General features: G+C 38.3%; 1 protein-coding gene across 1 annotated transcript in view; it reads right to left on the bottom strand.

Moving 5' to 3' along the window:
• ZFAND3 (zinc finger AN1-type containing 3) overlaps nucleotides 1-12,904 on the bottom strand; it is a 343,385-nt gene that overhangs the window by 217,798 nt on the left and 112,683 nt on the right. The window contains exon 3 of the mRNA XM_080806280.1: nucleotides 8,842-8,882. Within this exon, the coding sequence (XP_080662406.1) occupies nucleotides 8,842-8,882 (41 nt within the window). The remainder of the gene's footprint in view (nucleotides 1-8,841; nucleotides 8,883-12,904) is intronic.

Below are 12,904 nucleotides of genomic sequence, written 5' to 3'. Positions count from 1 at the left end.
GGCCAAATGAGAACGACCATGAACTTGCTGATGCGTATGCAGGGTGACGGCAGGTGTCTATACTTTTTTTCCTGACTGGTCATTCACTTGTCAGGCTATCACTCAGATTGGATGGAAGAAAAGTTGGTGAGGAAGGAATGCAAACAGCAGAACTCCCAGATTCCCTGGCCCCCAGATTCCTTCACTGTCACTTGCATATAATTTTTCTGTTTCTTGCTCCATTTCCTCATGCTGTCTTCCTTAATCTAAAGTTCATGTGGGAAGAAGGAAATGTGGAACATCCTTGTATAGTTTCCTCAATGTCAGCCATGTACATAGATACGCCATATTATTTTATATAAATATATAACTTTGTACATGTTCTTTAAAAAAGTACTGCATGGGGCACCTGGGTGGCTCAGTGGGTTGAGCCTCTGCCTTCAGCTTGGGTCATGGTCTCAGGGTCCTGGGATGGAGCCCCGCATCGGACTCTCTGCTCAGCGGGGAGCCTGCTTCCCCTTCTCTCTCTGCCTGCCTCTCTGCCTACTTGTGATCTCTGTCTGTCAAATAAATAAATCTTAAGAAAAAAAAAAAGTACTGCATGATTTCACTTATTATGTAGAATCTAAAAAGCAAAATAAACAGAAAAGCAGAAACAGAGCCATAAATACAGAGAACACACTAGTCGATGCCAGAGGAAAAGGAGGTGTATGAGCAAAATAATTAAAGGAAAGTGGGACATATAGGCTTCCAGGTATGAAATAAGTCACACAGATGGAAAGTACTGCAGAGGGAATACAGTCAATGATAGTGTAATATTGACAATGATACTGTATGGTGACAGATGACAATTATGGTGAGCACAGCATAACATACAGACTTGTCGAATTACTGTGCTGCACACCTGAAACTAATGTAACATTGTGTGTCAACTAGACTTCAATAAAAATAAAAATAAATTATGTATAGTCTAATTAAAAACAAGATACCACACATACTGCTCTGTAGTCTTGTCAATCAGCATTTAGCTGATATCCTTATATTATATTTGAAAGGGAAAACAAAGATCCCAAACAAACTAATGGCATGTTAAGAGCATAAATTAGGAAACTCTATTATTCAGTAATAATTTCTGATTTAGGTAGAGAATTTGACAGCAATGAACAAGACTGATAATTTTCAAATTGGATACAAAGTACGCAGCAATGAGGAAAATGAAATCCTCCTTGACTACAGGCCATTTCAAACACTTAAAGCCTCTCCAAAGTCCATTTTGAACTAAAAACAATAAATATATGACAATACTGAGACATAACACAAGTAAACATGAGGGGCGCCTGGGTGGCTCAGAGGGTTAAGTCTCTGCCTTCAGCTTGGGTCATGATCCCAGGGTTCTGGGACTGACCCCTGCACTGGGCTCCCTGCTCAGCGGGAAGCCTGCTTCTCCCACGCCCACTCCCCCTGCTTGTGTTCCCTCTCTCCCTCTGTGTCTCTCTGCCAAATAAATAAAATCTTAAAAAAAAAAAAAAAGTTTTATTTTTCTCTCCAAAGTATCAGAAACCAGCATCTAAGATTACTCTTTTGAGTAAGTACGTGAAAACAGAATCTTACAAAACTAAGTATCACCTAGCTCTAGAGTCATGTTAGAATGTGTTTCTTATGTGACATGTATCATTTTATTTATTGTAATATTCTTTACCAATAATGAGACACAAGCACAAGTAACCATGAAACAAAAATAAACTTAACTATCTTCCAACAAATACATGTATTTTAAAAGTTACATTCAAACTAATTTTCTGGGGTGCCTTCTGCTCAGGCCATGATCCCAGGACCAGTCCTGGGTCCACACCAGGCTCCCTGCTCAGCCTGGAGCCTGCTTCTCCCTCTGCCTCTGCTGCTCCCCCTGCTGGTGTGTTCTCTCTCTCGCTTGCTTGCTCACTTACTCTCTCAAATAAATACTCTTTTAAAAAAAATTAATTTTCAGAAAATTAAGTAACTCTACCAGTAGCTTATAATTTAAGAAATCTTTATCTGTATTTTTAACTAACCTTCAACTGACAAGAGATCTCTTATACTTTAGTTCCTCTATTTTTGTCCCTTTCTGTAAATTGACGTATTAATGCAGATTAAAAGTATTCCTTTTTTTTTTTTTAACTGAAGTCTAGTCGACACACAACGTAACATTAGTTTCAGGTGTAAAACACAGGAATTAGTCAAGTCTGTATGTTATACTGTACTCACCACAAGTGTAGCTACCACCTGTCACCATACAATGCTATTACTGTATCACTGACTACATTCCCTATACAGTACCTTTCATCCTCATGAGTTACTCATTTCATACCTGGAAGCCTGTACCTTCCACTCCCCTTTACCCATTTTGCCTGTAACCTTATTGCCTCCCCTCGAGCAACCACCATTTTGTTCTCTGTAATTATGAGTATGTTTCTGCTTTTTATTATAAGTATTCCCTTTTAAGAGAACTATTCTGTAATGTTTAAAAAAAAAAACAGCTTCTTGTACTGCAAGTAAGTATCTCTCCATATTTATCCCATCTTGTATGAATCATAAACTAGCATATATCTTAAGTGGAACAATATATTCAGTTCATGTCTACAGTATAAATAAATTGCTTACTTTGATTTCTCAATGAAGTATTTTTGTCAGTCTATAAATAATAAACATTTTAGTGTCAGTTTTTAAAGAAACATATTGAAAATTATTTACACATTAAATACATACAGGATCAACTGGTTCTTTTTACACTGAGCACATGCTAAGTTTTGATAAGCATCTATCATCAGTGCTACTCAGAGAACCTTCTGACCCTGGGACAGATCTTCAGACTCACTCCCTTATAAAGTAGAAAATATCATATACATAATAACAACTTCCCAGTCACCACACTCCCCTACAGTAAGCATGTCCAAGGGTGGTGGAGATAATGCCACATTGCTAAAGGAATTACTCCTGTCAGTTCTTTAAAAACTTCTGCTTTCCCCACTTGTGATCATCCCATTTGGTGTTTCTCTCACCCATACTTTTATTTAGCAAAACCATTCTGTGAAAAGCACTGGTAATATGGTAATACAAGAGGGCTTTGTGAATGAGGTACTTAATGTCCCAAAATACCAAAGACTAACAGTTAGTATCTAAATTGGGTTTGCACTCAAACAGAAAATAGCCAGTATCATTGCTACCTTTGTAAGAGGAAGACTAGAGGCTATGCTTGACTTTTCGTATATATTTTAACATTGCAGCAATCAGGTTTATTAGTTCATGCTTTCACACAGAAAATCAAATAATTCAAACTACTCAAGAGTTCAGAATAGACAAAAGTCACAAAAAAATCAACTGGTTAATCCTTTGCCTAAAGACAGAAAAGAAGTATGTCTATTTTCCAAAGAAAATGGGATCCCAAAAAACTCAATGACTTCCCAGTAAATTTCTGCAATTCAGCGGTTTTCAAATCACAGTGGTTTTAAATTATAAACCCAGTAATAAGTTATTTTCATTTATGCATGTAACTCAAACACAGGTTTCACAAAAACAGTATTTGCCCTTAATGTCTACGGTGCACTGATTATTTTCTATCCCACTCAATTTTTTAAAATGCAATCATGGTGCATCTGGGTAGCTCAGTCAGTTGAGCATCTGTCTCCTGGTTTCAGCAGAGGTCGTGATCTCATGTGTCATGAGACAGCCCCAAGTTGGGCTCGGCACTCAGTGGGGAGTCTGCTTAAAGATTCTCTCGCTCTGCCCCTTCCTGCTAAAATAAATAAATCTATCTTAATTGATTAATTAAATGCAATTGTAACCCATTAGATTGATTTCTCTAACCACTAATGAACCACAACATCCAATTTTTAAAACTTCATTAAAAAGTACTGGTTCAGGGGCGCCTGGGTGGCTCAGTGGGTTGAGCCTCTGCCTTCGGCTCAGGTCATGATCTCAGGGTCCTGGGATTGAGCCCCGAGTTGGGCTCTCTGCTCAGTGGGGAGCCTGCTTCCTCCTCTCTCTCTGCCTGCTTGTGATCTCTCTGTCAAACAAATAAATAAAATCTTTAAAAAAAAAAAAAAAGTACTGGTTCGGGGCACCTGGGGGGCTCAGTGAGTTGAGCATCTGACTCTTGGTTTTGGCTCAGTTCATGATCTCATAGGTCATAAAATCAGGCCTCATGTCTGGCTCTACACTCACTGGCGAGACTGTTTAGGACTCACTCTCTCCCTCTGCCCTTCCCCCCCCCCCCCCCCCCGTCATGCACTGTCCTGTGCATGAGCTATTTAAAAAAAAGAAAAAAAGAAAAAAAACCTTTTAAAAAGATGCCCCCCAAAATAAGTTTATTTACCATAACTATAAATACCGTGTTGTGAAATTGAGGCTTTCTATTACAGACATTTACTGATTCTTGCACAAACAGTATAAAAATATTTAATGAAAGAATGTTATTTTAGAATATCATCAAGGGGGAGGAAAGCTAAAAGTGAACCAAAAATGATGATCAAATAGTTTTAAGAACTAGAAAGATTTGTGGCAAGATGAATTGATAACTTACTTTCAAGGATGTTTAAATATCATCCTTTTCAATACTTTAGACATTCTTTCTATAACTTCAAATAAATTGCAAATCTGCTAAGTAACTTTTTATCCTTTCTTTAGAGGTAATATAAAAATGGTTAACACTCTCAACTGGGAAAAATAATATATCAACTCAAAGGTGGGAGAATTCCTTATCCAGACTGCAAGTACTTCTGGCTTCTGCTCATAGATAGTCTCAGTCTTAAGAAAACTATACCAATGTTTCCAAGAGAATATATAGAGAATTGTGATCTGAGGAAAGAAAATACTAAACATGCATAAGGGGCATTGACAATTAAGTAGGAAAAAAGCAAACACTTATGAGAATGTAAAAAAATATATACTATAATAAAAATAACTTTCCTGTTTTTTTTAAGACTACATAACCTCAGATAAAGAGAATTCAGAAGACCCTTTTCAATCCACTGCACCTCAATTCATAACATTAGAATCAATCTTTTTTTGGTGGCTTCCCAGAATACTCGCTTTAATTTTTTTTTACTTTTTTAATTTAAATTCAATTAATTAACACATAATCTATTATCAGTTTCAGAAGTAGAGAGGTCAGTGATTCATCAGTTTTATATAATACCCAGTGCTCATTATATCACGTGCCCTCCTTAATGTCCATCATTACCCAGTTACCCCATCTCCCTTCCCCACCAGCAAACCTCCCTCAGTTTGTTTCCTATGATTAAGAGTCTCTTATGGTTTGTCTCCCTCTGTGATTTCATCTTATTTTATTTTTTTCTCTCTTCCCTTTGATCCTCTGTTTTGTTTCTTAAATTCGACACAGAATACTTCCTTTAAACATCCTTGTGATTCTGGCACAAGAAAATCCTGGATGTTAAGGGTCTTCAGGTCAAAAGCACTTAAAGGTTAAGAAGTAGCATATTTCATGTCGGGGGTTGGGGCAGGGGGGAGACACCTCCAAATGGCCTAAAATGATTTCAGCCAGGCCAAACCAGGATTCAAGATGCCAAAAAATAAAAATGGATACAATATCCTCCCATTTCAATGAGAGAAATTCTGGTTAAGCTGCAAGCTATTAGGAACAGCAAATCCAACTGGTATTCTTCTACATTCATGCAAATGGCTGATACAGACATTCCTTATTCTAACAATATGGAGAAACACTATTATTTGGTATACAATTTACTGGCAAAATTAACAATTCAATGGTTTTTTTGTAACTTTCATTTCCCATTCCCTTCTTATTCCCTTTCTCTAACTTCAAATACCCCAGGAATCTTTTATAAAGAAAAGGAAAAATAATCTGAAGTGACAGTAAGTATTGGGGCATATGCTCACAATTTGACAGAATATTTCATCAGAGGCAAACAGTTATCAAAGTTAGCTATAAACTAGGACCTACAGTTCCTCACCTAGTACTCTACTATCTCAAAGATTTTAAACATGTTTTTTACTCATTTCAATTTCATGCAGACAATTTACAACAAACTCACTTTTTCACCACAAAGATTTATTCTGAAAAGCAATCTTGAAAAATAACTAACCTAATGGGACACAGCAGCTGTTTCTAAAGTGATTTTTCCATCTTTTAAAAGCACACTGTATCCTTTATGGTAAATTTTAAAAGAGTATTTAAAATCACAGTAGCTTTGGCCAAAAAAATCTTGATGTTGTCCTACACATCTAATATCTATGCTGCAATAATGTATTTCTGTACTCTATTTCCATACAGGAACAAAATCCACAAATATATCTGTAACATTCAATGACTTTTCTTCTGTACTTCAAAAAAGAACACTAAAAGCTACTTCCACAAGCAAAATGTTACCAGTCATTCCTTTCAAATGATGCTAAGGAAATTAAGAATATGGGGATGGGGCACCTGGCTGGCTCAGTGGGTTAAAGCCTCTGTCTTCACCTCAGGTCATGATCCCAAGGGTAATGGAACTGAGCCCAGGCTGCTGGGATCAAGCCCTGCATCGGGCTCTCTGCTCAGCACAGAGCCTGCTTCCCCATCTCGCTCTCTCTGCCTGCCTCTCTGCCTACTTGTGATCTGTCAAATAAATAAATAAAATCTTTAAAAAAAAAAAAAAAGAATATGGAGATGAAGATAAAGAGGGGAAAAAAGGAGTATTTTCTTTACACTCTTGAAAACACCCTCTTAATATTTTTGAAAGCAAAAAGCAAAAATGACAAAGCTATATAAAGAGTAAATGGACAAAGATCACCACAGAAACAATAAATAATTATTACTATAAAAAAATCAAACTACAAGTACAACAAAACGCAAAGAACATAGCTGAATTGCCTTCACTGGTAATTTTTAAAATTTTATATTTAGTCAGGGACACAAGATGGTTCTTTGAGTATTTGATGTGAGCCCCTTTACTCAAAGTCCCAAAGCCACACTTTACTGAATTATAAGGGGAAGCTAGCTCTATATGGAGATAGTCATCAATCTAATACATTTTGTCTCACTGCTATGTTCATCTTTACTATAAAACTTAAACTCTCACCAGTAAGGAAGCATGTCTTCATATATGTATAATTGTAGACATGCAGAGTAAAAAAGTACAATATGCTCACTTAATGACAGACATACTGTTAAAAGTTGGATAAAAACCAAACTTACCAATATTTTTTCCTTGTAAAGACCCAAAGTGTTTGACAAATTCCAAACTTTTAACAGATACAAACTGCCACCTTTCCCAACTCCCCCAATTCCCTCCCAACTATCCCCTAATTTAAGCATAAATGTAAAGGACTAAAGCCTAACTATGATTATTTTCTTGCCCAAGTAGCATAATGAAGAGAAGATAAAATCTAACAAAGAGTCTCTCCTTAGCCAATCTCTAGCTATAGGCTCTTCTGAGCCCTCTTCTCAACTAGGACTCAACCTTGACCTATATAAACTATAAAAACTACAGACTCAATACAAATGGTTTCATCTAGGCCTCCCCCAAACATTAAATATTTAAACAAACACCAACACATTTTCTAACAACTCAAGGCCCCATCCCCAGGATGACCTTAGCCCCTCTTAAAGTGCCTGCCTGAGAAAGCTCAAGGCTACCAAAGAATCAAGGTTTTCTAGCTGTAACACCTGTCTACAAGCCTCTGACCACCCTATCTTAGACCATTTACTATTTGCAACTGTGAATCTGTTCAGAATCCTCTGTCCCTTTGAGATGCACATGCAACTCCTAAATCTCAGGAATCCCTGTCTCAAGGATATGAAAGCCATTCCTTTAAAATCTAACCATCAAGAATGGTAGGGCCTATGTTTATTAAAAAAATCATTAAAAAGGAAAAAAAAAAAAAGAATGGTAGGGCCTCAGTCTCTCAGTCTCAGTAGCATAGAATCTAAACTTCCAGGTCATCAGCTAGTAGACACAACCAACCTAGTCATCACTTACACAGACAAACCCTTTATAATTCTTTACTTCCCTGAATCTACTGAGCCAAGCTAGCAACTAGCTAGCCTCCTCCCTCATTCTCCATTTAAAATGCCCAGGTACCTCTGCACAAACTGAAGTTGTGTTCAGTTCAAACTGAACTCTGCCCTATTGCTATACATTCCTGATCAAAATCTGTCCTGCGTCCAGCTTTATCTTTGACAAAATGACTAGAAAAGGAAGATTAAACATATCTCATGAAAGACTTAGTTATTTCATATGAGATCATTAGATATAAAATTCTTTTTAAAAAATGAAGGTTTAAGTTCATGAAGGAGTCATAGTTTATGGAGTCAACCAATCAGCATTTGGGGGGTGGGAAAGGCCCTTGACAAACATCAAGCCCAAACCCTTCATGTTACAAATGATGACTCTAAGGTCCAAAGAGATTAAGTGATTTACCCAACGTGATTTCAACAAGGGACTGGATTCTAGGGCTAATTCAACATGATTCTCTTCCTGACTCCAACATGAAAATATCCTCTCTCTTGTATTCTCATTGGTAAAAGCAATATTCACTACTAATATTTCAAGTCAAGATCAGAGATGAACATGTTGTTATCCTACTACAACACAAGTTTTTATAGTTTCACTATATGCCCACCACTGTACATTATTAAAGTCTGTTGGGTGCAAGTACACAGACAATTTTATTTCACTCAGGGAAGGCTGTTTCAATTGTCCTAGGGAAATACATGAAGTATCTTGGTAAAGAGAACTACTTTCACATATATGCAAAGAAAACAAAACCCCATGCATAAACACAAAGGAAGGCCAAATAACTTAGATCGTCTTAAAAACAATTAAAAGAAGAAAAACTAAAACAAATAAAAAACCCTTTTTCTGCACTTACCAGCAAAGCATTTGGAACAGAGATTCATAGTCTTGCTGGACCTGGGGCAAAAAAAAAAGAAAAAAAAGAAAGAAGAGCTAAAAATTCAGTATTACTCTAATGAAAACATAAAGATGTTTGAAATTAAGCAAGAAATCTCCTGGTCAGGGGATTAGCTACAAACTAATGCTAATTAAGTCCCTAACCAGCCACCCACTCCCACAAGAAAATGAAAACAAACAGAACAACAAAAACTAACACACACTTTGATATCAGTGCATCAAACAATGCTTTATTTTTTGTGATGAGCAAAATTCAGAAATTGCATAGCATCGAGATCAGAATTACTCTAACATGCCCAAATGACACAGGAGTCATTTTGTTCCACAAGATTACCAAATTCCCTCTGTTCACAATGGAACATATACCACAAGTGAAGTTATCACTACAAACAAGGAAAATTTTGTCTGTAAAGGAGTAAAACTTTCTACTCAGATATACTCTCATTTATCTCCCTAACATTATTTGAATTTTTATCTCATCTTCTTTCCCTTCATTCTAGTCCTATTTCAGATCCTGGTCACATTTTGACCCTGTTGTTTAAAATTCTTTCTTCAGGGGCGCCTGGGTGGCTCAGTGGGTTAGGGCCTCTGCCTTCGGCTCAGGTCATCATCTCGGGGTCCTGGGGTCAAGCCCCCCATCGGGCTCTCTGCTCAGCGGGGAGCCTGCTTCCTCCTCTCTCTCTCTCTGACTGTGTCTATGCCTACTTGTGATCTCTCTCTGTCAAATAAATAAATAAAATCTTTTAAAAAAATAAATAAAATTCTTTCTTCAGAGGTTCCCAATCAAATTATTTTTCATGTCCTTTGATCTGTTAATAATAGCTACAATTCACTGAATACTAACTCTGATGGGAACTTAACGTACATTATCTTATTAATCTTTCTGCCATCCATGAGATGGGTATTACTATATTGCTTTGCTTCTAAAATGCACTTTTTTAAAAAATCACATTAAAATTTCTACAACCAGGAAACATCATACGATTGGTTACAAATGATGACTAAATTAATGGGGAAATGTTCCTACCACCTCCTCCCAGGTGTTATTAAATTGAGGGATCTCAGGAAATAGAGGACAGTCTTATCTCCATTTGACAGGCAAGCAGCTTGCCCAAGGTCACAGAGCTGGGGAACTACAGAGGAAATACATGACCTTGGCCAAACGCCATCCTTTGTTCATAGCATACACAGCACCTGGCACTACAAAACAGCACAGGCACAACATGGTGGGCAATCAATAACTTGTCTATTAAGTTCTTCTTGTTGCTGTTTCCCTTCTTGATCCTGTTCCAAGTGGACACATTCCTACAGCTTTCTTCCCCAAACCTAGAATATTGGATAAACTGACCTATTTACAGCTTCATTCCTCAGCAATTCCCTTCCCAGTATCTCGGTCTTTGCCCAGAGATGCTCCTATACACATTAAGCCAACTTTCTTCTGCCCTCCCTAGTAAATTCTACAATCAATGAAAACCTCCCTCAAAAGTATTCCCAATTTTCCAATGTACTGGAATCCAAGACCTAATGGCAAGTAACTGTCACAGAGACAAAATTGGGGAGGTGGGTAGGAGGTGGGGGTCCACTATTTCTCCTTCCCCAAAAGAGATGCTATGTTAACAAGTGAATCTTTCTTTAGGACTCTGCTTAATACAAAGACATCAAAGGCAATAAGGAAATTCTGAGTATTAAGACGAAAAGATGTTATTATATTGGTAAAAATTGGTAAAATGTGGATGAACCTGGTCTGCCAACTCCAAAGCCTGTCTTCTTTTCACCATGACAAACTAGGGCCTCTGCCCCCAATACAGAAGCTGAAGGGTACACATAAATCCTGAGTCAGCACTCTGGAAATTTAGGAATATGGTCCCACAAGCAAAGATTTAATGTACACTGATCAAGTAAGCTCCCTGAGAAAGCAAAGGCTCTCATCAGGAGGAAGCCCAATCCCTGCCCTCCCCTCCAAATATACATACACATAGGGAAGCAACCTTAGACTGCCAATTATTTCAGTTCCAACTGAACGAAAACCGAGGATGAAGGAATTTCTTCGTTACTAGAAATCCCAGGAAAGCACCCCTCTTCCAGACGTGGTCCCTATCTTTTGTCCATGCAGTAGCACAGAGAGCAAGAGATAACTTGTTTAGCACTTCTGATGTTTCTCATTATCCTGCAGGAATCATGGAAAGTGTGCAGAGAACCAATGAGGGCAGCTCAGCACAGCAAGAGTTTTATCATCTGTGCTTCACAAATCTGGTAAGAAAAAAAAACAAAAAACGGCAAAAATTGCATTTTTCTCTTCATCCCCTTCTCTCCCTTCAGAGAATTTTATTTTTTTATTTTTTTAAAGATTTTATTTATTTATCTGACAGAGAGAGACACAGAGAGAGAGGGAACACAGGCGGGGAGGGGGTGGGACAGGCCAAGGGGGTGGGGTGGGGTGGGAAGAGAGAAGCAGGCTTCCCAACAGGCAGGGATGTGAGGCTCGAACCCGGGACTCCAGGACCAAGACCCAAGCAGAAAGCAGACGCCCAATGACTGAGCCACCTAAGTGCCCCAGAGAATTTTTTTTTTTAAGATTTTATTTATTTATTTGGGAGGGAAGAGAACACAAGAAGGGGGAGTGGCAGAGGGAAAAGGAAAAGCAGGCTCCCCGCTGAGCAAGGAGACCGATGTGGGGCTGGATCCCAGGACTCTGGGATCATGACCTGAGCCAAAGGCAGACACTCAACCAGACTGGGCCACCATCCTTCCCTCCCTTCAGAGAATTTATTTAAAATATCCACTATACCTAAATCTTACTAAGTGACATCCATTCCACTTTCTGAATAGGAATTTCCCAGCAACGTTCTTATCAATCAGGTTATGAAAGAAATAATACAGCTACTGATATTATTAACCAAAACAGAGATGTACGAAATCTAAAATAAGCCAGCCTTTGGATATAGAAATCATGGCCACTAGTAATGCCAACTTGGATCACATAGTTCAGCAATACAGAACTTGAAAGAATTGCCAGAGGCTTCTGAGACCTTTTCTCCTTTCTCATATTCAACATGTAAAACTTGAAGCTAACCACAGGCATAAAACTACTGATGGCCCATAGAAAGGCAATGTGATCAACCTGCAGTCTTGAGACAACAGAGTTCTCTATGTGACAGCAAACATGAAAGGTAAATAGGATTCTCTTATGTCCCACTGCTCCAAAGAAACTCCTCTTATAGAGATCTCCAAAGGCTACCATGCTTCTAAAACCAAGGATTAGTAGCTTGAATACTGGCCACCCAAAGAGATTAAATCCTAATCCCTGGAATTTGGAATCCCTGGAATTAATTTATCTGGAAAAAAAAGGTCTTTGCAAACCAATTAAAGATTCTGAGTTTACCCTGTATTATCCAGGTGGAGCCTAAATGATACCACAAGTGTTTCTAAGAAAGGGCAAAGGGAGTTTGGAGAGATGCACAGGAGAGAAGGAGATATCAAGATGGAGGCAGGGACTGTAGGAGTATGGTCACAAACCCAGGAATGCTGGGACAGCTCACTGAAGCTGGAAGAGGCAAGGAATGGATTCTCCCCTAGAACCTCACAGAGAGAAGGCAACCCTGCCAGATTTTGGCCTTTCAGCCTCCAGAACTTTAAGAGAATAAATCTCTATTGTTTTAAGTCATCCAATTTGTGGTAATTTGTTACAGCAGCCTCACAAAACAAATACACAATTAGGTCTCCAATCTCCTCTCACTCCCTCCCTCACTCAATACCATTCATCCAGATGTACCCCTCTCGAAATTCCCTTTACTTTCACCTTCTTGTTCAGATTCTAGATCAAATTTACTACCCAACCCTAGTTTTCCTCACCTAACTGCTCTCTTATGGTCACCTTTGCTGGCTCCTCCTCCGCAGTCAAGACCTTTACCTGGAAATCCCAGGGCTCAGTCCTCATTACCTCCACTTCTCCCATGGCTTTAAATATTGTATCTACACACTAAAGACTCAGAAATATTCACCCTCATCCCAAACCTCTTCAA

This window comes from Martes martes (assembly GCF_963455335.1).
Source record: "Martes martes genome assembly, chromosome: 6".
Taxonomy (NCBI): domain Eukaryota; kingdom Metazoa; phylum Chordata; class Mammalia; order Carnivora; family Mustelidae; genus Martes; species Martes martes.
This window is presented reverse-complemented; position numbering and strand designations above follow the sequence as displayed.